This window comes from Eubalaena glacialis, chromosome 19 (genome assembly GCF_028564815.1).
Source record: "Eubalaena glacialis isolate mEubGla1 chromosome 19, mEubGla1.1.hap2.+ XY, whole genome shotgun sequence".
Classification (NCBI taxonomy): domain Eukaryota; kingdom Metazoa; phylum Chordata; class Mammalia; order Artiodactyla; family Balaenidae; genus Eubalaena; species Eubalaena glacialis.
In genome coordinates, this window is record NC_083734.1 from 53973089 (window position 1) to 53997551 (window position 24463).

Here is a 24463-nt window from a genome sequence, read left to right on the forward strand (position 1 = left end):
GTTTCTATTAGCAGATTGTTCGTGGCCAGGGCTATGCCTGAGATCATTAAGTCGGATGCACTGCAGCTATGTCAAGCCGAGGTGCTCAGGGTGCAGCCCGGGGCTCCTGTCTGCCTCTGAGGGAATCGCGTGTCGCTCTCTGCCAGGCTCTGGTGTCATCACTGGGCATCTGTGCCTCTTGACAAGGTGCCATTGTAGCAGAAGGGACAAGATTTTAGACGACCTCCCTGGCCCTTGTTAGGATCTGTCAGTCACCAGAATACACTGGCTTGTCTTTTTCTCCTGCTCAGCTAATGCCCGAGCTGTCACCAATGAGAACTCTTCACAAAAGGAGGAAGGGGGCTGAGTCAGGAGCCTAAGGTACCAACAGCGTCTCATCATCCCCAATAAAAGGAATTCAGGGCAGATTTCTGATTTTATAAAATTCTGTTTTTACTGTTCATAACGGAACAACCCAGAATTACAAGTTCAACATCAAATGGAGGAAATGCTTAGGAATAAATATTTGGTGGAAAAAAACCAGGAAACAATACAATCTACGTACAACATTATCTTTTGTGTGTGAATACGTGTGCATAAAAGAACATTGGAAGGAAATGCATCAAAATTTAGCTCTAGGTAATGAAAAGAGAGAAGTTTTTAAAAATTATTTCCTACCTTTTCTAAGTTTTCTACAGTGAGCTTGCATTCTTTTTATACTCAGAATAAATATTCCACGGTGTATGAGTGTGCTCGGGTTGCTATAACAAAAACCACAGACTGGTTAAACAACAGAAATTTATTTTCTCACAATTCTGGAGTCTGGAAGTCCAAGATCAAGGTGTTGGCAGGGTTGGTTTCTTCTGAGGCCTCTCTCTGTGGCTTGTGGACGGCCACTTTCTCCCTGTGTCCCCACATGGTCGTCCCTCTGTGTCTGTCTGTGTCTAATCTCTTCCTCTTATAAGGGCACCAGTCCTATTGGATTAGGATTCACCCTAATGACCTCATTTTAATCAATTCTTTAAAGACCTTCTTTCCTAATTCAGTCACATCCTGACGTGCTAGGGGTAAGGGCTTCAACATCTGAATTTTGGAGGGGACACAACTGAGCCCACAGCACACGGTACTGTCAGAACTGACCCTCCCCATGCCCAAGCCGCATCCAAATGCAGGAGAAGGATGAGAACCCATAACTTGTCCTGAGCTTGGTGATCCCTGTCTACTCAGGAAAGGCCGAGGGGAATGGCAAGATGCACATCACCCTCTGTGACTTCATCGTGCCCTGGGACACCCTGAGCACCACCCAGAAGAAGAGCCTGAACCACAGGTACCAGATGGGCTGTGAGTGCAAGGTAAGCCACCACTACCTCCTCCCAGGCTTCGCCTCATCACCACCTCCTCCAGGTGGGTGGACTGCTGGGATTTGATCCCCGGCTTTCCTGGGCCTCTCAATCCATGGGGTCCCAACTTAGGACAGGGCTCTGGGGAGGTGTGGCCTACCCACAAGTGAGGATGTCTGGCCAGGGACATTTGGGAGGTAAGGGGAATCTGGCCACGTGGCCTGTAGCTTCTAGGAAGGAAGGCTTCTAGGAGGAGGAGTTTTGTGGGGAGAACATGGTCCTAGGAGTATCTTTCTACAAATGTACAAGTGCAGAGACTTGTGTGCCTTGTGAAAGAGTGTCCCGGGTGCTATGCTTTTGCCAACATACCAGCCATTTCCACGCATGGGTCCGTGTAAATGTGGGGTCTGTGTGCTGAAGCCCCAGGCCCTCTTCTTAAAAGCGGCCCAGAGGTTGCACCAAACACAGTTACAGCAGCGCTAATGCTTAGAAGCAGCCATAGAAGGTGAGATCTCCTCCACGGCCCGCAGGCTCCCATCCTGTTGTCTCCTAACACATCAGCACTGCCCCTCCCCCAGCCCCAGCACAGGATGCGAGTCTGGGTCCAGAAGATGCTGGCCCAGCACGGCCCTGTGCGAGGCTGCAGGGATTGGCCTATGCCGGTTGGCGCTGCTTGTGCAGCCCTCCTGCCCATCCTGGTATATGGGCCCTCCTGTCCTTCGCTCGTTCAGAACGTGAATTCCAACCTACAGCTACGCGTAAGTCCAGCAAACTCCTCTGTGCCTAACATGAAGTTAAGAAACAAGTTTCTCCTTTTTCTTTGCTTGGCCTGAAGGTTTTCACCTTCCTATGAACTCAGGTTCTTTTGCCAAAATGCTACTTGCCGATCCCCTCTAAACCCATGTGTGCTTGGGAGCAAGACAACATCCTTTTAATTTGATTTGAACCTATCCAGTAGATTCAAGACCCTTTATTGTTATTATTGTTATACTCCCAGGAGGGCAGGGCTGAGCTGAAGCCAGTTTGTCATGCTCAGAGAAGGTAGACCAGATGGCCCAAAGTGGAGGCGCGTTTGCAGTAGCTGGGGGTGCAGAGACAGTGTACTGTCCCGCCTTGGGCAGGCTGCCTACTACCATTTGGAGAGTATGGGGCTCAGGAAAGGCTACTGATGGAGCAGGTTGGACTCCAGTCCCAGCTCCCTCCCTTCCTGGTGCACTCGCTTGGTCATTCATCCTGCAAACTGCCCTTGAGCACCTTCGCCAGGTGCATTGCCAGGTTCTGGAGATGCCCCCATGAGTGGCCTTGGTCCCTGACTGAATCCACCTCTGCGTCCCCCTTCCTAGATCACGCGCTGCCCCATGATCCCGTGCTACATCTCCTCTCCGGACGAGTGCCTCTGGATGGACTGGGTCACAGAGAAGAACATCAACGGGCACCAGGCCAAGTTCTTCGCCTGCATCAAGAGAAGCGACGGCTCCTGTGCATGGTACCGTGGAGCGGCACCCCCCAAGCAGGAGTTTCTGGACATCGAGGACCCGTAAGCAGGCCACCAGCACCCCTGTGGCCAATTGAAAGCCTCCAAGAGTTCAGACTGGTCCAGCTCCGACATCCCTTCCTGGAAACAGCATGAATAAAACAGTCATCCAAGTGGGTCTAAATTAGTGTGATTCTCCTCCCCACCCCCGTTTTCCTTTTCAACATCGTTGTGGGTCTGGAGGCAGAGGTGGGTCCCATACCCCACCCGCCAGCCTGGACACTGCGCAACTCGATCTCCCATCCTTGAGCGCGGGCAGGGGCAGGACGCTCGGGCTTCCCTCCCAGGCCCAGCCTTGGCACTGTCACAAACGCTGAGCAGGCAGCACTTAAGGGTCCCCCAGCTTGGTCAGGGCAGAGCCTGGAAGTGTGCATTTTGCAGAAACTTTTGAGGGTCGTTGCCAGACTGTGTAGCAGGCCTACCAGGTCCCTTTCCTCTTGAGAGGGGCATGTCCCTCAGTTCCTGCAGCTTCCACCTCTGGCCCTAGGGTGGCAGCCCCTGCCCCTTGTAAGTGCCCTGTACCCCCGCAGACTCCCCCATGCCCACCATGGACTCCCAGTACCTGTGACTTCTGTGTGTCTGGGAGCAGCCCTGGATCGGTGGCTTGCTCTTGACGGAGCCCCAGTTAATCGTATTAATCTGCAGAATTCCATCGGGAGCCTCCCTCCCAGGCCCCATAGCGATGCTGGGACAGCGAGCTTCAGCTCCAGCCAAGTCCTTTGATTCCCATCCCTGGCCCCCAGCACACACCCCAGCCCTTGGCGGAACCTGCCACGTTCTGCCCTGGGGCAGACATTTGCGGGGGCGGGGCTTGGCTGCCCTTGTAGTTCCTTCTTGAGCTGCTGAGGCCCCTCGCTCCCTGCTTCTCTTTCTGGCCTCCGGCAACCAGGTGGAGGGGCACGAATTTGCTTGGTGAGGGGTTGTGTGTGGCTGGTGGCATGAGCTGGCTGTGCCGTCTGCACATCCTGAGGACATCAAAAGCTGGGTCCCGCTCTGTCCCCCAACATGCCTCAGAGGCCCCCAAGCAGGTGCCAGAGGTTTAGAGTATGACCTTCCTCAAAGACTGACCGTCACTGTGCCATGCGGGGGTTCCCGAGAGTGAAGTTAACGAAGCGTAGAATGAAGTCCTCCCCAGGGAAGGACGGATTTTGGAGGGAGGTGGCGTCAGTAAAATTCTCATTGCTTTGTGGGCCTCCAGGACTCTGTGGCCAGCTTTAAAAGACATTCTTCTAAAGATGAATTTTTAGAGAATATGTGAACCCAAATTACAGGTGTACCCACCTCTGCTTATATTTCTTGTATTACGAAGATCTCTCAGTTAAGAAAGTTCATAGGGAACTAGGGAACCTATCTGTTCCCTAAAGGTGGTTTCCTGATGCCAGTAAAATGGGAGTTAGCAGAGGCAGAAATTTCTCAGTAACAGTAAAGATAATCTCCTTTTTCTTCCCACTTGTGTTCTAAAGATAAACTGTTCTGAGTTTATCATGCACACTATGCAAACACACACAGTGATACTGAAGTCTGTCAGCCTGGGAGTGGTCCTTCTGCAGAATTCTTCCAAAGTCATCCTCTAAGCCTGCTCTATTCTGCGGTGACCCCAAAGCACCTGTAAGACTCCTGACCCCCCCCACCAGTGGCATGCAGCCCCCATGCCTACCCGGGACCTGGTCAGCACAGATTTTGATGACTCCCTTTCTAGGGCAGACTAGGGGACTCTCCAGGAATCCGGCCCGCTCCAAGGGCGTCTTCATGCTGTACAGTGATAGAAAGTTTGTAAGATGTCATAATGGACCAGTCCTTGTGATTTCAGTATATACGAGAACACCAGACCCTCCAATCAGTATAACACCCCACCCCCGTCTGCTTCCTGTACGGTGTTATCATATGTAACATTTACTCCTGTTTCTGCTGATTTTTTTTAATGTGTTGGTTTGTTTCTGACATCAGTTGTAATCATTCCTGTGCTGTGTTTTTTATTACCCTTGGTAGGGGTTAGACTCGCACCTTTTTTTTTCAAAGGTTTCTGCATCGTGGGAGCATTGGACCCAGAGTGGAAATGGCGCGGTAGCTAGCCTATGATGGTGATTCCTTCAGACCTTTTCTTCAGTTCCTTGAGTATCGTTGATTTTCCGTCTCCCATCTTTTGTTCTCCAGTTCCAATTATTACAAAGCAAAGAATCTTTGAGTAGGTTGGTTCTAAAAGATGGCCTTTATATTCAGTCTACGCACATCAGTCTTGTAGCCATGCTGAGCAGAAAAAAAAAAGTCAAGATGAAGTACCTGGTGGTGGCCGAGAGAAGCCACTCAAATACCCTCAACAGTAAATAATTGCCATATATATATAGTTTAAGAAGGCTCTCCATTCAGCATTGTTTAATTTATATGTTATGTTCTAAGCACTGCTCTTTCCTCCCTCTATTCTTGTCTTCTGCAAGCAACTCAAAATATTTAAAATAAAGTTTACATTGTAGTTATTTCCAAATCTTTGCTTGATAAGTATTAAGAAATATCGGACTTGCCGCCGTAATTTAAAGCTTTGTTGATCTTGTTCGTTTTTGTTTGGATTTTTTTGTTTGTTTTTTTTTTTTTTTTTTTACTTTTGGGGCAATGTGATTTTGCTGGAATATGAAGTCTGAGACCTTCCTGTGCTGGGAACACGTGAGAGTTGTTGAAAGTCGACAAGCAGACAGCGCATGTCTCCGATGCCTTGTGTCATTCTCGAGTGACCGCTCGGTCCGTGGACAGTAAACAGTATTATCAACGAGAACGCTGGCTCTCTGTGTGGTCTTGTCCGACGTTCCGAGCTGCCGCTTTCTAGATTAGGAACAGGGGAGGGTGCGGGTTGGTTTATCCCCTGAGAAGCAGGCCTGGGTGCTTAGAGGCCTATGTGGGATGTGGCAGAGAGTGGGGCAGACGACAGTGAATATGGTTTCTTAAACTGGCCAAGAGGCAGGATGGGGCCCCTTCATTCAGCACATACTTCTCCCTTTCTGTTATGGAGCACTTCACACACACACACACACACACACACACACACACACTCACACATGAAAGCAGAGCCCTGCAACCATCTTGCATCTTCCACAATGAACCCACCGTCTTTCTTCTCTGCCTGCACCCACTCCCCCAACCACCCTGCCCGAGATTATCAGGAAGGGAAGATTCCAGATGTCAAACAGTTTTATCTGTAAATGTTTCAGTACATATCTCTAAAAAAACAAGAACTATCTTTTTAATATTTATTTTTTGATTTGGCTGCGCCAGGTCTTAGTTGCGGCACATGGGATCTTTAGTTGTGGCGTGTGGGATCTAGTTCCCTGACCAGGGATTGAACCCAGGCCCCCTGCATTGGGAGCATGGAGTCTTAGCCACTAGACCACCAGGGAAGTCCCAAAACAAAAACTATTTTAAAAACATTTCCGAAATACTTTTATCACACCTTGAAAACATAATTAGAATCCATGAATGTCATGGAAGATTTAGTCAGTGTTCAGACATCTCTGATGGTCTCGTAAATGCTTTTTTATAGTTTGTTGTTTTGAATCAGGATCCAAATAAGGTCCATACATTGCAGTCGCTCCCTCAAGTCCCCTCCCCTGCCCCCCTGCCCTGCCTCCCTTCTCTGCCCCTCAAGCTGGGAAAAATGGTCCCATCATCATTCTTTTTTTTAACTAATTTATTTATTTATTTATTTTTGGCTGCGTTGGGTCTTCGTTGCTGCACACGGGCTTTCTCTAGTCGCTGCAAGTGGGGGCTACTCTTCGTTGCTGTGCGCGGGCTTCTCATTGCGGTGGCTTCTCGTGTTGTGGAGCACGGGCTCTAGGCGCCCGGGCTTCAGTAGTTGTGGCGCATGGGCTTAGTTGCTCCGCAGCATGTGGAATCTTCCCGGACCAGGGATCGAACCCGTGTCCCCTGCATTGGCAGGCGGATTCTTAACCACTGCACCGCCGGGGAAGTCCCCCCATCATCATTTAAACTTTAACCGAGTCTCATATCACTGCGAGTCACCATATGAAAGTCCGTTCATGGTATGTTTGAACACGTGACCACCCTCTGGCCCACTTGTAGAATTTGTTATTCCAGGGACAAGCTGGAAGATTCATGTTTGCCATTTTCTTTCGCAGATCCCTAATCAGCAAGAACAAACTCATGGCTGCCTCATGAGGCAGTAAAGAGTTAGTGAGACAAAGCATTAAATGCCATCCACTGCAGAAATATCTGGATTGTTTTTTCCATGTGATGAGATCTATGGGGGAAATGGTTCAGAGGCATATTAGAATAATATTGAATAATACAAACACTTTCTGTGTCATACAAATGACCTTACTTGGCATTGGTGCCCGTCCCAACCTGCAGACCACATTTGGGGTCTTAACACAAACGTTTCATTCATTTTATGTATTTAGGTCAAATGTGACTTTTTAAAAACACTTCTTGTGGAAATTTTCAAACAGAGACAGAAACACAGAGAATGACAAAACGAACTCCGTGCACTCATGATCCGGTTTCAACAATTTTCCCAGTTTTCTTGATCTTTGCAGGCAGTTTTAAATCAGTCTGAAGACCCACATATGGGGTAACCAGATTGTTAGGGATTCTACCAGACACCACTGTTTCCCCCTCAGCCTTGCTCATTCTGTGAAAGAAAAGCAATGTGGGCAACTGAGAACAACCTGCTCTCTGGTCGGAACCCCCAACAGACACGTGGGTTCAAAGTGGAAACACAGCAGCAGCCTCTGCAGGATCCAGTTCGCGAGACCACGATCGGGGGGGTGGGGGTCAGGGCGGCAGTGGAAGGACCACCAGAGCTGGTGAAAATCCTTCAGACGTTTGAGGGGCACTATCTTTTCCCTCCTAATTATTCCTGGATCTGTTTATCTGATCTAACTTAAAATCAAACCAAGATGGTGGAGCTGCAATATTTCAGTAGGGTCAGCTTTAGCCTAACAGCGACGTGCTGTTGCCATGGTTTTACATTAAGACTTTCAAGTTCACGGACCGGTCTATCTCTGGCCTTGGGTTCAAGCTTCAAGCCGACCCACAGCTCACCCTGTCACAGGCAGTTGCCTTGAATCATCTCGTGGTGAAAGGCAGTGCTTTGATTTGGGGAATCATTTAGCTGTAATAGCAGCTTTTTTCCTCCAAGAAACAAATTGTGGGGAAAAGAAAAAAAAGACATTCAGAAACAGGAGATAATTCTGCATGTTTTCATTCTGTAACAACTTGGAGGAATGTTTCTTTCTAATTAAATGAAACAGTAGCATGGACCAAATCCAAGTCGGAGTCTGCAGAATGGTGGGGTGTCACGTGGGGGTCAAAATCAGAGAAAGGGCGAGTATTATGGAGGATCTGAGGACAGGATCCAGGATGGGATGCAGGGGTAATGCTGCATACATGACCTAGAAAGAAAGCTGAAAGTTTCGTTTTTATTTTTAGGCCAATCAACATGTCCTTGCTTTGTCCTTTGAAGTGAAGTTGGGTGGTGGGGCTGGGGGGGGGGTGGGCAGCAGGAACAAGATTCCAACCAGGGAGGCTCCCTAGAGACTTAGCCCCCAGCGTTTGTATTGGGTGCTGGTCAGGTTGGCGCCCTCTGTCCAGCGTGTAGCAAAACCCCAGACTCCCAGAGCAGAAGCAGGTTTCAACATCCACAAACAGTTGGGGCACGGGAGCCACTCTTATTAGAAATCCACGCTCCCAGACCTCGGAAGCAGGCCTTCCGGGGGGAGAGAGGTCTCGGGCCTGCCGTGATAACTCTTTTTCGCATATGAGTCCTTCCCATCTTCTTCCATGACCTGTCCCCCGTTCAGGAGACTCCACTCCTAAACTCCCAGGGGCAACTGCTTAGGAAATCATTCTGATAAACCTAATAATTCCAGTCGTAGCTAACGTTTATCCCACGCCAGGACTTGTGCTAAAGGTTTCACATACATGACCTCATTTAACACCTGCCAACTCTGAGGGGTGGTCCTCTCACCTTCCCATTGGATAGATAGGGAAACCTATCTAGGCGCCCGGGCTTCAGTAGTTGTGGCCTGGGAAGCTTGAGTTACCGGTCACCCAGCCGTTCAGCGCTAGAGCTGGGATTTGAACCCAGGCAGAGTCGGAATCCTGGGCCCGGCTCTTCAGTAGGACATGCACCTGCCCTACTTCCCCAGCCTCTCTAAGGACCATGGACGGAGCCTCCAACAAGGACGTGGCTCAGGTGGAAGCAGGTTATCCTCTGCAGATCGACACCCACCCAGCAGCAGGTGGGGACCCTTTCCTTCCACTTGCAGGAAGAGCCTTGTAGTGGTTTGTTTTTATGTGTTTTTTCCCCCCAGGACAAAGGCAAATTTCTCTCCCTTTTTCTGAATTTTGAAACAATGATAACAGCAAAATCCTAGTCTCAGTGAAGACACTTGATCACACCAAGATACCTTGTTCCAAGTTGTAATTTCTAAACTTCAAAGAAGAATAAAATTCAATTATCTGGGAAATTCATCCCTATGTGCTTTCTCTTCCAAACCAGGACACTTCTGAGAGAGCAAGCGGGTGCTATTAACAATTCGTAGGATCAAGAGGTGTAAAGCAGCACTGTCCTGGGCAAGCTGCTATGCAGTGTCACCCTGTCATCATGGGACACCTTCCAACCACACAAGGTATATCAAACCCCCTCTGCCGTATTCCCAGTTGCTAGGGCTCATCCTCAGATGCAGCACGTCCACAACCCTGGGGCCCGAAAGCCTTATCCTACCTTCCTGTGATCTGAGAGCGAAGGTGTACCAGCTAAGGCAGCTCTGGATACCGTAGCAAATGAGCCCAGTATCCCAGGGACTAACACAAAGGAGTTTATTTCTTGCCAAGACCAATGGGGATGTTTGGTGGGCACCCTCCATGGCTGATTCAGGACCTGGCTTCTGTCCCTCAGTGTCCCTCACCACCTTCTGGAGCCTCAGAGTCCTTGGTTTTCAGCCAGAAAGAGGAGGGAAGGAGGCGCCATAGATTCTTAGCCTCTCTGGCTTGGGGGGTGACATCTACCACCTCCTCTCCCAGGTACTAGACAGACTGAGTCGCCGTTCAACCATTCAACACCATTCAACAGGCAGCTTCTGGCCATGGCCCCTCTGCCTCTACCCACCTGCTTCCCAGGCGGGCCCACATATGGCAAGGAGAAGCCTAGGTGGGCCTACTATGTGTTCCCTGGGCAGTGCTGGGGGCGGAGGGCTCAAAAGCAAGATGGTGCCAGGACTTAAAAGGCAGGGTCTTGAACACTCTTGAAAAGTTTGTATAATCTAGTCCTGAGGCCAAAAAGATGCAAGCAATGCTTTGAGGACAGTAACAGAGATGTGCTACAAAGAAAAAGCAGAGCCACCTGAGGGGAAAGGAGCAGATCAAACCAAGCCCAGCAGCAGGAGCAGCACCCAGACAGATCAGGTGAGAGGCCTTGTGGGGGAGTTTGGGGGAGGCAGGCGGGTGTGCAGAGAGGTGTCATGAGAGCCGTGGGGATGGGGGATCTCACGGCTTCCGTAAGGATTCAAGCAGGATTTCAGTATTAGCAGGTGGGGAAAGCTGCCCTCAAATACACAGGGAAAATACACACCTGTGGCATTTACGCTGGGTGAGTTTTCTTAGAGAGGAAGCTTTGTCTGGGAGGGGAAGGAAGAGGCAGGCGAGTGGCCACAGCCGACACAGGGATTTAAGGCCAGCACAGGGATTTAAGGTCCATTGGCTACTTTTTGGCCAAACCACCAAACACAGGCCCAATTCCATTGCAGCCCATCTGCATGCAGGGGAAAGAAGGCCTAAAACAAAACTCTGGGAGCTCTGCCACGTGGCTTTTCCTTGGTGAGTTCAACCAGACCCGGGTTTGGATCTAATTTGGCAGCTTCTAGAAACTGGAAATTGTCAGGGTTGTGTAGGCCCAGCAGGAGCCGCTCATAGGAACCAAAACTCACAATGACTGACGTAAAAGTCAGAAGAACAATGATTACTTTACAGTTAGAAATGTGACATAGGTCTTTCCAGAAATTAGCTTAAATCTTTGCTCATCTACAGGCTGTGAAACCGGGGGAGAGGTCCAGTCCCTTTTACCTCGACCTCCAAAGTAAGGAGCCCCCAGGTGACTTCTGGGCAACAATACTGTTACTTTGTTAATGCACCTTTTTTAAGGTAAGTTCTAATTTGATTCATTTTGGTTACAGCTTTATTTTTTTTTTAATTGAGAATACTTTATTCTTTCATCTTCAGTGTTTCTCCAGTTTCCTCTTTCAGGATTTAGAGATTATTCAATTGTCTCATCTCTAGCATTTTATTTGCCATTTAGTTGCATTTCACATTTATCCACAGTGTACCTCCAGCACACCGGCCCAGGGACACACCAATGAAATGAGACATGGTGGGGGAGGGAGGAGAAGTCCAGAGAACATTCCAGTTGAATGTATAAGTGGAATGTGCCGCCAGCCCAAGGCAACACCAACCTAATGGCAGGGATGGAGGGAATCCAGGAAGACCTCCTGGAGGAGGTGGCACCAGAGGAGGTGGTTGAAGGACAAGTGGGAAAGGGAATTTTAGGCCAAAGACCAGCCTGAGCCTGGAGTAGAGACAGCCTGATTGGGGCCTGAGGGGCACTTGGATTTAGCTCTGCTGAAGGATGTAGGGCAGGGAATGGCTGGGGAGGAGGGGGAAAGGCAGGCAAAAGCCAGCCCCTGGGAGGCTATTAGAGACCATGCGAAGGAGCTTGGCTTTCCCATCAGCAGGAGGCAGGGGGAGGGGTGGACAGGAAAGGGTTTCAGACAGGAGTGAAATGGGTTCAGGTAGGCCTTTTAAATATATTATTCTGTTTGGCAGTTTGAGCAACGGACTTGGCTCTATGCCAGTAATGCAGGAGAGCGTGGAGAGCGGCTTTACTTGGGCAATGGGACTGAGGGGAGGGAATGGCTTGAGGAATATCTGGAAAGTAAAATTAGCAAAATTTGTTGAGAATTTACGCGGGGTGAGGGAGAGAGGAGGAGTCCAGGATGTGGCCAGGCAGGTGATTGTTGGGGTTACTGTCTGCATCAGTCCAGGTCCAACCAGGAACACCAAAACCACTCTGCACAGCCTTTAAAACAGCAGGGATTAAGGTAGGGATTGGTGACAGCCTGATGGAAGAAACTCCCTGGGAAGCCAAGAAGGGAACAGCAGGAAGCTGTCAGCACATCGAGGGTGGAGGGGCAGAGGGAGGGGCAGCTCTTGTAGGCTGCCCTACAAGAGCCCAGGGAGAGGCCAGGTGGGAGGCTGCAACCACAGTATGTCTCTCTGGATGGAGTTGAAGCCGCTGCTGGAAACTCCACTCAAAGCAGAGAGGGAGGGGAAGAAAAGGCCTGCTTCTCCTTTCCCCTGCCCACCAGTCTCAGCAGTGCCCCCAAGTGGCCGGACCCACTGGGAAACCAGCTGAAAAGGGCAAGGATTTGGTCTGAGCTCCAGCACAGCAGCCCAAGTAGGCAACAGGGCAGAAAGGAGAGGCAGCTTGGGGGGGGGGGGGGGCGCGTTTCTGGGCATGGTGAATTTCGAGGTGCTTGTGGGACACCTCGAAAGGACACCCCCTTCTGGGGAGGGGGTGTCCAGGAGGCACTGGACCCACCTTTCCAAAGATGAGGAGGAGAGAGGTCTGTGTTGGCACATTTGGAATTTACCAGCCTACAGGCAGTAGTTAGTTGCAGTGGTGACAGCAATGGATGTGCTCATAGGGTAAGTATGTTACATAAAAGAAACATTCAAATTATTTTCCCAAATGGTTGCATCATTTTACATTCCCTGCAGTTTTACAATCTATTTGCTTCCACATTCTTTCCAATGTGTAGTCTTTTAGCTTCTAGCAGTTCCATGAGTGTGGAATGTTAACTCATTGTGGTATTAATTTACATTTCTCTGGTGACGTTTGAGATGGAGCATGTTTTAAAATTTTATTTATTTTATTTATTTATTTTTGGCTGCGTTGGGTCTTCGTTGCTGCACGCGGGCTTTCTCTAGTTGTGTCGACGGGCTTCTCATTGCGGTGGCTTCTCTTGTTGTGAAGCACGGGCTCTAGGCACGCAGGCTTCAGTAGTTGTGGTGCATGGGCTCAGTAGCTGTGGCTTGCAGGCCCTAGAGCGCAGGCTCAGTAGTTGTAGCGCCCGGGCTTAGTTGCTCTGCAGCATGCGGGATCTTCCCGGACCAGGGCTCGAACCTGTGTCCCCTGCATTGGCGGGGGATTCTTAACCGCTGCGCCACCAGGGAAGCCCAAGATGAAGCATTTTAGAAAAGACTTTCCTATGGGCCATGTGAACACACCTCTAGGAGATTCCACTTGGAAGCCTTCTAGAAGGGAATTTGAAAGGGGAGTAGGGTGGGAGTGTGGGTGGCCAAGGCTCCTCTCGACATCCAGGTCTCAGATCACATTCTCAAGCAGCATGCGGGCCTTTTCAGGCAATAGCTTTGTCATCTAAGAAAAATTTCGGGGTTACCTCTGAGGGCCTGAGCTAAAGATGTGAACTTGGAGCCTGAGAAACCTGGGTTTAAACCACACTTGCTTGCTGGGATCTTGCACACTCAGTTTTATCATCTGTAAAATGGAAACAATATCTTTTTGTAGGGTTGCCATGAGGATTAAATCAGATAGTGAGGGCAAGTGGCCAGCTTGGTATCTGCCACATAATATGAACTCAGCAACAGGAACAAATGTCATCAGTATTGTTATTAGAATCAAAGATCTGCTGGAGATCATCTTTATTTCACAGATGATCACATGGAGGCGCAAAAGAAGTGTCCAAAGCAACTTGCTAACTAGGGCAGAGCTGGGATAAAACTGAGGTCTCCTCAATCCTGGGCTAGTTGCCAGCCCTCCGCCTCCCACCCGCTCCCACACTTTTAATCACTCATTTATACATTGTATCAGACCTGGAAGAGTGAGAAGGTCTTTGTCTGAATCATTGCTTTAGGGCTCAGATTGGACTCCGGGACAAATCCCAATCTGAGTCTCTGTAGTTGAGGATTCTCACAGACAGGGCAGAGCTCAACCTCAGGCTCCTTCGGGTCTGTTCATACTTGTTTGCTTTTTCAAAAACCAGCACTCCCCAAGTGATAACTACAGGTGAATTTTGTTCCAATTACACCCATTCCCTCTCTCCATTGCCAGTCCCTGCTTGAAGGACTGTGCGGGGAAGGAACATAACGACTAGCTCCAGGTTTCTAGTTGCTTCACCCAGGATCGCCCAGCCTGCCCTTCACACTTGTCTGCCAAGGACACAGCAGATTGTGTTGTGTACTCCAAGTGTTCCCTTTTAGGAAAAGTTGTTTTCTGTGGAGTAACAATATTCCTTTGCTTATGTGAGAGTATCTGGAGGTCAGGCCTGGGACTGCACTCTCTCCACCTGCCCTGCGGAACGGGGCGGACGCAACCAAGCGGATTAAGTGAAAGGCATTTTTAAAAATACTGCAAAAGCAAAGCGCGTTTGCAAACATTCAACCAAAACTTTAACGTAGTCATCACGGGATGACGCTTTTGGACGAAGGGAGTGGGGTCGGGGAATTGCACAGGGCCCGGGACACTGCAAAGGTCAAATACCATCGCTCCCGACCCCTTAATCCCAAGAGCACTTTGCTCCGCCCTCCGGGCTTCACTGGGCCCGCTGCCCTCTTCTCGCCGGGCCTGTGTCTTGGTCACTAAATGCCCTAGAGGGTGCGGTCAAGCCTCCCGCGCCATCGCCCCTACTGCAGGTGAGAAAGAGGCGCGCCCGGACGCCGCCCTAGGTGCGCCGGCTCGCCAGACCCGGAAGCAGGCACCTCACGTGCTCTGCGGGAACTCGTGGGGCGCCGGCCAAGGGGGCGGGGCGTCTCAGGCTCTGCGTGCTTGCGTCATCGCGTAGGCTAGCGGGGCCGCGGGATGGGGAGGTGACGTATCGGGCGCGTAAAGTGGCTGTGGGCGGGTCCAGGGAATAGGGCGGCAGCTAGCACCGCCTCTTAAAGTTGCCGGGGCCTTTCGGTGTGCCGCCTTGAGGGCTGCGGACCGCGGCTCCTTTAAGCGTCGCCGTGACACGTGTGTGAGGCGGCGGAGGCCCGGATGGTGCGTGTGCGGGGCCCGTGCCGAGCAGACGCCAGCGCTGCGGGCCTGTAGCCGGGCCAGCAGCCGAGCTAGCTGAGGGCCGGGTAGGCTGGGGCCGGGTTGGGGCGGCGCGAGGGCCGGGTGGAGAGCTTCCGCCCGGCGGGGCGTGGGAATGTGACTCCCGACGCGGGGCGCACCGGCGGACGCTCCGGGGAGACACGGGTGTTTGTTTGCGAGGGGCTTGGGGGGTCCACGGAGAGGCACCAGGGCTGCACCGTCCGCAAGGGGCTCCGGGGTCCACGGGGAGGCCCCGGGCTGCGCGTCCACGGGGGTCACCGGGGTCCACGGGGAGGTACTAGGGCTGCGCCGTCCCCGAGGGCTCGGAGGTGCACGGGGAGGCCCTGGAAATGTGTCCTCCGTCCGGGTTGCCTCGGGTCTGCTCTCTGCTCTTCTCCACACACCGGGAGCGACCCGCGGTGCAGGGGAGAGCTGCCCCGTCCAGGAGCCCAGGCAGGGGAGGAGGCAGCAGCCCATGGCGGTGTTACGCACAGAAGCATCATTTATGCAGAATTCAGACTTTCTTTGGAATGGCTTAATTCCAAATAAAGGGGAGGGCGTTCAGTTTGGCAGCAGAGTTGATATCTTGTTTGTTCTCTTTTAGTAAGAGATGTGGGAAAGCTCACCCCTGGAGAGGGTAACATTCCTTATGGTCTTGGTCGTGGTCATGGTCCTGGTGAGGGGATGGGTACAAGATGTGAGTTTTTTAAATACCTATTTCTTTGGGCGGGTAGTATTGGGTCTCCCCTGGGGTTCTAGGAGCTAGAGCAGCGTCCTAAAACAGAGACGGATGAGAGAGGAAAACATCCTCGCTCTGACACAGTCCACTGTCTGTAAGGGATGCGGAGAAACAGGCCTCCAAGGAGAGGGGCGCTCAGTTTGCTGTTTCCTGGCTGGGGACCGATGCTTGCTCTGCAGAAGAGCCCCCTCTAAAAGCGCCCCAGGGAGGCCCCAGCCCTGTGCTGTCTGGGGCTCCTCCCCGCCAGCACGTGGTTGACCCTGTGAGTCTCCAGTGCATTTTATGCTGGAAAAATGCATTTAAAGGGAGGAGGGAGAGAAAATGTTCTTGAATGGTGGTTGATTTAAGGAAGCTTTATTTGAGTAGAGGTAGAAACGTGCACAGATAAGCGTGAGCTGTTCCTGGCCCGTGAGGAACGTGCACTGGAGAGAGCATCCTTCCTGAGTTTTGAAGCAAGTGTGTACATCAGAGGGCTTGTGATGATTACAGGGACATTTTTCTCTGGGTTGCTGCACCTCAGAAATAAATCATTTTTAGCTTGTTGCTTAATGTTTCGGGTGGAATGGGTGATGTAGAGGTTTGACCTTCCTGTTGAAACTTGAAAAATTCTATTTGTTCAGAATCTCTTGACTCCACATTGAGGAGTGGGCTATGTGGGATGGGTGGGTGTTCTTTAAGTTATTTATCTCGAATTAAACTGGGTTGAATCTCCCAAGTTCTGTTTATCCTCTAGCTTCGAGGGGTTCCCAAACCCATATCCGCCCATGACAAGAGTCCTTAGCAACGTGTGATCTTGACAAGAAGAGGGACATTGCAGGGAGTTTTCATGAAACAGAAGTCTTTACAGATTGACTTCATTCTGAGATCATGTTTATTATGCTCTTTTGTTTTTCTTTCTTTCTTTTTTTTTTTTGCTGTTAATGTGCTTTTACTTATGGACATCAGACATGGTATATCTGAAACTTGCTGTAAAGTAATGTGGGCTCAGGAGAGGAATCGACTGGTCCTACACAATAATTATTGACGCTGAATGAGGGGAGCATGGCGGTTCCCTGTGATGTTCTCTACATTGTGAATGAACGTTTTCACAGTAAAAAGTTTTTAAGTACCTTAATTTTCTGTAATCACAGTGATTGTGGTTGGTAATTAAGAAAAAAAAAAAAGTGAAAATTTGGCAACTCTCATTGCGCCATTTTTTGGGAAATCTTACTGGCTCATGTCATCTGAAAGTTGGAGATGATTATCTGTTATCTCTTAGTCTTTGCAAATGTGATGGAGTCTGGAGTTGACCGGCGTGTGGGGAGATTTTTGTTCACTGGGCTTGTCACTGGCGTGAAGGTTAAGGTATGGAACAAAGGACAGTGTTTTCATATCATGTCCATCGAAATTGTTTGTAGTTAGTTAGCTCAGCTTTTCACTCTTTCTAAGTCCCGCACTATCCATATTCCTTCCGCCTTAATGCTGACTGTTCCCGGTAGATGGTTGGCCTTGCTGCTCCGCGTCCAGGGAGTGGGGCTGATGAGACAGCGGGAAGAGAGCTGGCCTCGTGTGATGCTGTGTTCATCCCACAGACTCTGACACCCATTCTGGACGACACGCTTGTGGCTCTGGTGATTGAACAGGCCAAAGCCTGGGAGCACGTGATTTTGAGGGCACAGCACCACACCTGCCCAGTCCGGTCGAGCACCTGACCCCATGCTGCAGGAATAGCACGCCCAAGTTCAGACACCCCAGGTAAGCCCACATGTGGTCCAGCAGCCATTGTTCAGTTGGTGAGAACTCTTAGATAATTCCCCTTAGGAAAGCTTCTTTTATTTTTTTCATGTCAAAGAACTTGTGCTTGCTTTTTTTAAAATAATGGTCTTACATATCTGTTCTTTACAGAAATTTTTATAGAAAAAGAAATTGGATTCACATACAGAATTAGGTGCCCTATAACCATAAATCTGGATGGTTTACCAAGAGGTGCTGGACGGGGTCCTTTCACTCGAGCAGAGTTTTGGATCCACCTGACTAGTTGGGTCTCCTGGCTCAGGCCAGCGACCACATACCCGGGGGAAGTCATCATTTTTCTGATGGGAGTAAGCTGTGTAAGGAACTATTTTTCTAACTGTGACTCAAATAGTCCTTGAGCTTTGGCCGGGGTGGTTGAGTTGACAGGTAGTGTGTGCAGTTAGAGGTGATGGGGATTTCCGGTTTGTTACAGTTTCTACATTGCGGCTTTAGGGACTGTTCCGCAGCCAGCGCTCAGCTTTCACCCAGTGTGTGTCTCCCCATTAAGCTCACAGGCACCTTTGACACTGTTTTTTTTCCTATTTTACAAAGAACGGTCTCCGGCAGTCACAGTGATTGTCCTTGGAGTCTATAGCTAATCCATGCTGGAATAACCCAGGCCTGCCGCCTTCCGGAGCCTGAGTTGCCGCCACGGCCCCTGCCTGCTCTGCCCCCCGCCCCCCGCCCCCGCTTAAGCTTAGGCGTTTTGTGTACACCATTCTAGTCCTATTACTATCTTTTCTCTTCTCCCTCACTTTTAAAAAGATAATCTGAACTGATTCGCTTTGTTATAAAGCAGAAACTAACACACCATTGTAAAGCAATTATACTCCAATAAAGATGTTTAAAAAAAAAAAAAAAGGTAATCTGTACAAGCACTATCCAGTAACACAAGCCACAAGTATAACTGAGTTTTACAGTGGCCACATTAAAAAATAAAAAGAAGCAGATGAAATGAATTGTCACAATATAACTTATTTAACCCAGTATATGTAAAATATGATCATTTCGGGGACTTCCCTGGTGGCGCCGTGGTTAAGAATCCGCCTGCCAATGCAGAGGACACGGGTTTGAGCCCTGGTCTGGGAAGATCCCACATGCTGTGGAGCAGCTAAGGCCAAGAGCCACAACTACTAAGCCTGTGCTCTGGAGCCCGTGTGCCACAACTGCTGAGCCCATGCACCGCAACTACTGAGGCCAGTGCGCCTAGAGCCTGTGCTCTGCAACAAGAGAAGCGAGTGCTTGCTGCAACTAGAGAAAGCCCGCGTGCAGCAACAAAGACCCAACGCAGCCAAAATATATATATATATATATATATATATATATGATCATTTCAGCATATAACTAGTCTTAAAATTACTGAGATGTTTTACATTTGCAAACTGAGTCTTCGAAATCCAGTGTGTGTTCTACACTTACAGCACATCCCAGTTTGGACCAGCCTCACTTCTCCTGTTCAGTGGCCCCATGAGGCTCGTGGCCTTTGTTTTGAAGAGTACGGGTCTGAGCAGACGAGTGTGCCCACCTCACTCTCCGTGCGAATTCCTTTATTACATGGATTTGTGTGTGCAACCAGAGTGTCTTGTGAGAATTAGTGTTTTCCTGGTTTTGAGCAGACGTTAGGACCACATGGTCGCCTCTTGAGGGAAATTGCACCAAGTATGACGTCCAGAGTCAATTGATGGTACTGGTTGAAGAGAAGACGCCGAGAAGGTAGTCTCGCCTCCTCCGGGCCGTGTCAGTCTGTTTAGTGCTGTTTGCGGAGGCACTTTGTCTTTTTGAGAGGAGAAGCGTGGGCATCGCTGTGTCCAAGTGGTCAGTACTACGTCTCGTGTCACCCTTCCTTTGTAAGGTTGGCAGCCGATCCAGAGCCGCTTTCATGGTGGGTCACATCCATAAGGCCCAGGAGGGAGTTGTCAGGGAAGGGGTGCTCTGTTCCTGGGACCCGCTTACCCGCCGCTCCGTGTTCTTCCTTATCCCCGCAGTGATGCACCATGCCCATAGTCGACAAGTTGAAGGAAGCCCTCAAGCCTGGCCGCAGGGACTCGGCTGACGATGGGGAGCTGGGGAAGCTTCTGGCCTCCTCTGCCAGGAAGGTCCTTCTGCAGAAGCTGGAGTTTGAGCCGGCCAGCAAGAGTTTCTCGTACCAGCTGGAGTCACTGAAGAGCAAATACGTGCTGCTGAACCCCAGGACAGAGGGAGCCGGCTGCCACAGGAGCGGGGATGAGCCACAGGCCAGGACACAGGGTACTGTGAGAGGGCCTCGCTCTGTGCTGACCAAGTGGAGGGACGAAACGTTGACTGATTAGTAGGACCAGAAACAGAGTGTGGTCACTTGTGAATGTCGTGCGTGGGGTCAGTAGATTTTAGTTACGGAAGGAACGGTACAGGGTTGGTCAGAAAGAGATCTTCTGTGTCCTTTGAGGTTCAAGAGCAGGCCTTGGACACCAGACGGAGAAGGGGGGTGGGCTCAGTGCCAGCGCCTGGTTCTTCCAGCTGCTGGTTCTCGGGACCTCGTCCTCTCATCCACAGAGGGGTCCTGGGGCGCTAGACCCACGCCGTCATGGAGAGCCGTGGGGTGACAGGTGTTCTCCTGGGCTTCTGCAGCGGGAACCCCGTCGCCCCCGGATGCCGCGTTCTGAGCCCGTGCCCACCGAGTGTGCCACGGCACTTGCTCTCGGTGGTCTGCCTGGGCACGGAGTCAGACGGCCTCCCCTCTCCTGTCCCTCCCCCTCCAGGCAGCGAGCATGCGTACGAGAGCTGCGGTGACGGCGTCCCCGCGCCCCAGAAGGTGCTCTTCCCCGTGGAGCGGCTGTCGCTGCGCTGGGGGCGCGTCTACCGTGTGGGCGCGGGGCTGCACAACCTCGGCAACACCTGCTTCCTCAACTCCACCGTGCAGTGCTTGACCTACACGCCGCCCCTGGCCAACTACCTGCTCTCCAAGGAGCACACGCGAGGCTGTGAGTGAGCGCCGGGGCGGGGGGGGGGGCTGTGCACACGCATGGTGGCGAGTGTGCACGTGCAGTGGGGTGGCCCTGGGTCCTCGGGGCTGGATGGTCTCCTAAGTGGACAAACCCGTGTGCTCAAAGGTGCTGCCAGTTCAGCCCGGGTCCAATTCAGGAGTGAAGTAGTAACTGATAAATAGTAACGCTTTATAGTAACTGGTAAATCCTACATTTGAATTGTGCCAGCTGCAGGATGGGCCGTGAAAGAGAATCAGGTAGAGTAATGGTCTCTAAACTGGTCTGAAAGTAATTACCTAAAGAGAGAAAAGGGTTTTCAAAAGATAACTCCGAAATATGTGTATTCGGTTTTATACACCTGTTTTTGTAGCAGTGTTTTATGTACATCATAAAACATCCTCCAAAGTGGAAATTGAATGTGGGTAAAATAAAGATGAAAGAAAATATAACTTACCCAAACTGAAGAAAACAGAAAGTCTGAATAGCCTTTCAACCATTAACAAAATTAAATCAGTGGTTAAAATTTTTCCCATGAAGAAAACACCAGGCTGAGACAATTTATGGGTAAGTTTTATGAAACTTTTAAGAAACAGATCATTTCAATGCTTCCTGAACTCTTTCAGAGACAAGAAAAAGAGAGAAAGCTCCCTAGCTCGTTCAATGAGGTTCTCTTAACTTGGATAACAAAATTAAACAAGCACAATATGAGAAAGAAAAACTACAGTTCCCTCTTGTTCATGAATATACATGTAAAAATTCTAGATAAAATACTAGCAAATTCAATAGTCTTTTAAACACTGTGAGCAACTTGTGTTCATCCTAGTAACACAAGGATGTTCTAATATCAGAAAACCTCCAAATGTAATTGTGGAGCCAGTATAGCACAGCCGTTACAAGCACCACTCTGGAGGCTGGCCTGCTGGGTTTACATCGTGGTTCTGCCACCCGGCAACTGAGTCCTTGAGAATTACCTGACCTGTTCCTCATCTGCAAAGTAATAATAATATTACCTTCATAGCGTTTTTGTAAAGCTTAAATGAATTGTGTAGAGGGCTTAGAATAGTACTTGGCACACAGTAAGTTCTACGTCCGTGACTGCTAACCTTGCTACCTTAGTTGCCGTCACGTTATTAACAGATTGAGAGAGAAAGGTCACCTGAAAATAGATGCCCCAAAAAATTATGATAAAGAAAACTCTTAGCAATGTAGCAACAGAAGGGATTTTTTTACTAATATTGATAAAAGGTATCTAGCAAAAACTACAAAAAAGCATTCCAATTAGGAAAATAGTAGAAGCACACCTTTCAAAATACGGAGAGAAGCAAGGGTGGCCACTCTCTATACTTGTGTTTGATATGCTGGTCCTGGCCAGAGCAGTGACACTCTTGTTGGTTGAAAATGATATTCCTGCGTAAAAAAACAAAGGAATCCATAGACAAATTAGAAATTCGGGGGAATAAGAAAGAAATTTGGCACTATGACTAGATACAACATCAATATACAAAAAGTTACTTGAATTTCTCTACACCAAACAAGAAATTGTCAAAAAAAAAAAAAAAAATTGGGGCTTCCCTGGTGGCGCAGTGGTTGAGAATCTGCCTGCCAATGCAGGGGACACGGGTTCGAGCCCTGGTCTGGGAAGATCCCACATGCCGCGGAGCAACTAGGCCCGTGAGCCACAATTACTGAGCCTGCGCGTCTGGAGCCCGTGCTCCGCAACGAGAGAGGCCGCGACAGTGAGAGGCCCGCGCACCGCGATGAAGAGTGGCCCCCGCTCGCCGCAACTAGAGAAAGCCCTCGCACAGAAACGAAGACCCAACACAGCCAAAATAAATAAATAAATTAATTAATTTAAAAAAACTTTGCTATTATAAAAAATTGTATAACAGCAACAAAAATGATAAGTGTCGAGACCCAAATTACCAAGATATATGTGGAAAACCTTTCCTGGGAATTTAAGGGCATTATATGATAACCTACACACATGGAGATCGCTGCCTTCACAGAGGGAAGCCTCAATATTATAAAAATGTTGGTTCTCTCCCAAATTAATGTAGAGATTATTGTAGCTCCAGCTGATTCTAAAATTTATGTGGAAAAGAAAAGCAAAGGACCAAAATCAGCAAGACACCTGTGAAGAATATGAGAAGAGGTATACTCTAGCAGCTGTAAAGTCTTCTTGTAAAGTTAGAGAAGTTAAAATGGCATAGAATTGAGTCAGGGAGGGAAGTACTGACCGATGGAGAGACAGCCCAGAAACAGAGCCACGAATGCGTGGACATGTGGCATTACACACCATTTTTTCACATATGCATGTGTCTCCTGTTTTAAATAAATGGAACTTAAAAATAATTAGGGTTTACATACGGAAAAAATGAAATAGAATCCCCATTTCACAGCATACTCACACCAAAAAATGGATTTAAAACTTCTCAAAAGGGCTTCCCTGGTGGCACAGTGGTTAAGAATCCTCCTGCCGATGCAGGGGACACGGGTTCGAGCTCTGGTCCGGGAAGATCCCACATACCGCGGAGCAACTAGGCCCGTGCGCCACAACTACTGAGCCTGCGCTCTAGAGCCCGGGAGCCAGAACTACTGAGTCCGCGTGCCACAACTACTGCAGCTCACATGCCTAGAGCCCGTACTCTGCAACTAGAGAAGCCACCGCAATGAGAAGCCCGCGCACTGCCACGAAGAGTAGCCCCCACTTAGCGCAACTAGAGAAAGCCCGCGCACAGCAACGAAGACCCAATGCAGCCAAAAATAAATAAAATAAATTTATTTTAAAAAAAACTTCTCAAAAGTAGAAACAATGCTCTTATAACAGACGTGAGCAAGTATCTTTCTGACCTTGGGTTGGGAGAAAGCACTAACCATTAAAAAAATTGATGAATTCGGCTGCATTAAAATTAAGAACTTTTGTTCATGAAAAAACAAAATTAAAAGACAAACAGGGAGCTACAAACGAAGAGATGACATCTGGGATGCATAAACAACGAAGGATTGGTACCAAGAATATATACAGAACCACAAATCAACAAGGAAAAGAGAATAACATATTAAGAAATAGATAAACATTAGGAGCAGGTATTTTATAGGAGAGGAAACTCATGGTCACGGAGAAGAGGAGGAGATTGCTAGTAACCTCGTAATCTGGGAGACGCTTTACACCTTTGTGGTCGATGAGGATTCGGAAGTCTGACGGCACTGAAGGTCACAGGGGATGGAGGTCAATGAGATTCTTTGTAAACTCCTGGTCTGAGTTGGCATAACTGCTTTGGAAAACAATCTGGTGTTCTCTGTCATATAATCTACACTTAGCAATTCTACAGAAAAGCTCTGGTATCTGTGCACCAGGAAACCTACAGCAAAAAACTGTAAGCAACCCAGGTGCCCATCAACACAATGGGTACCTGAATTATATAGGCACGTGGTAGAATATTATACGGCAGTGCAGAAGAATGGATTCGCTCCATGAATGAGTCTGAATAGCATAGTGTCGAGTGAAGAAAAAGTCCCAGAAGACTGCATGCAGCATGAATTCCTATTTATAAAATTGAAAAGCAGACAATTTGTTGTTTAGGTGTACGTATATGTGATAAAACTTAAATAAATAAAAGTGATTTTTAAAAGTAGGTAAATAATTAGAAATCAGGGCAGAACCAGAGGCAGGGACATGGGAGCGTGGGAGGAACATCGTTATGATAAAAGTTTGGGATTGCATGACGTGTTCAGGGATATTAGTTATATTATTAAAAGAGAATGAAAGAAGGCCAGGCTATGGGAACGACTGTAGTATTTTAAACGTCTTATAATGGTTCACAGCAGCACTAACTACTATATCAAGGCACAGTGCACACTTTTAAGATGAAGTTGATTCTACATCTCTGTTTCCAGTAGTTACCTTGGTGATGGCTGAGGTTGTTTTGGGTGGACTTTACTAAGGTTTGACTGGGTTGTCTTTGTTTTTATCTCATGACGTTGGCGGTGAGAGCCTCTCTCCTGAGCCTGTAGGTCGCTCTGCCGTTTTCTTGTTCC

At 49.1% G+C, this 24463-nt stretch overlaps 3 protein-coding genes across 4 annotated transcripts in view; 2 read left to right on the forward strand and 1 right to left on the reverse strand.

The window, feature by feature from the left end:
• TIMP2 (TIMP metallopeptidase inhibitor 2) overlaps positions 1–5620 on the forward strand; it is a 49883-nt gene extending 44263 nt beyond the window's left edge. The window contains exons 4-5 of the mRNA XM_061174770.1: positions 1207–1331; positions 2663–5620. Coding sequence (XP_061030753.1) covers positions 1207–1331; positions 2663–2860 — 323 coding nt within the window. The 3' untranslated portion in view covers positions 2861–5620. The remainder of the gene's footprint in view (positions 1–1206; positions 1332–2662) is intronic.
• A 9098-nt stretch (positions 5621–14718) lies between these two features.
• LOC133080871 (uncharacterized) lies at positions 14719–15427 on the reverse strand. The gene is made up of 2 exons (XM_061176952.1): positions 14859–15427; positions 14719–14767 (listed from the first exon to the last, which is right to left on the reverse strand). Exons 1-2 carry the CDS (start codon positions 15425–15427, stop codon positions 14719–14721), a joined length of 618 nt encoding a protein of 205 aa, XP_061032935.1.
• The window catches only part of USP36 (ubiquitin specific peptidase 36), a 35527-nt gene continuing 25910 nt past the window's right edge, over positions 14847–24463 (forward strand). For both annotated transcript variants that reach the window (XM_061174779.1, XM_061174780.1), the window contains exons 1-4: positions 14847–14997; positions 17261–17423; positions 19448–19709; positions 20201–20422. In XM_061174779.1, the coding sequence (XP_061030762.1) occupies positions 19457–19709; positions 20201–20422 (475 nt within the window). In that variant the 5' untranslated portion in view covers positions 14847–14997; positions 17261–17423; positions 19448–19456. The remainder of the gene's footprint in view (positions 14998–17260; positions 17424–19447; positions 19710–20200; positions 20423–24463) is intronic.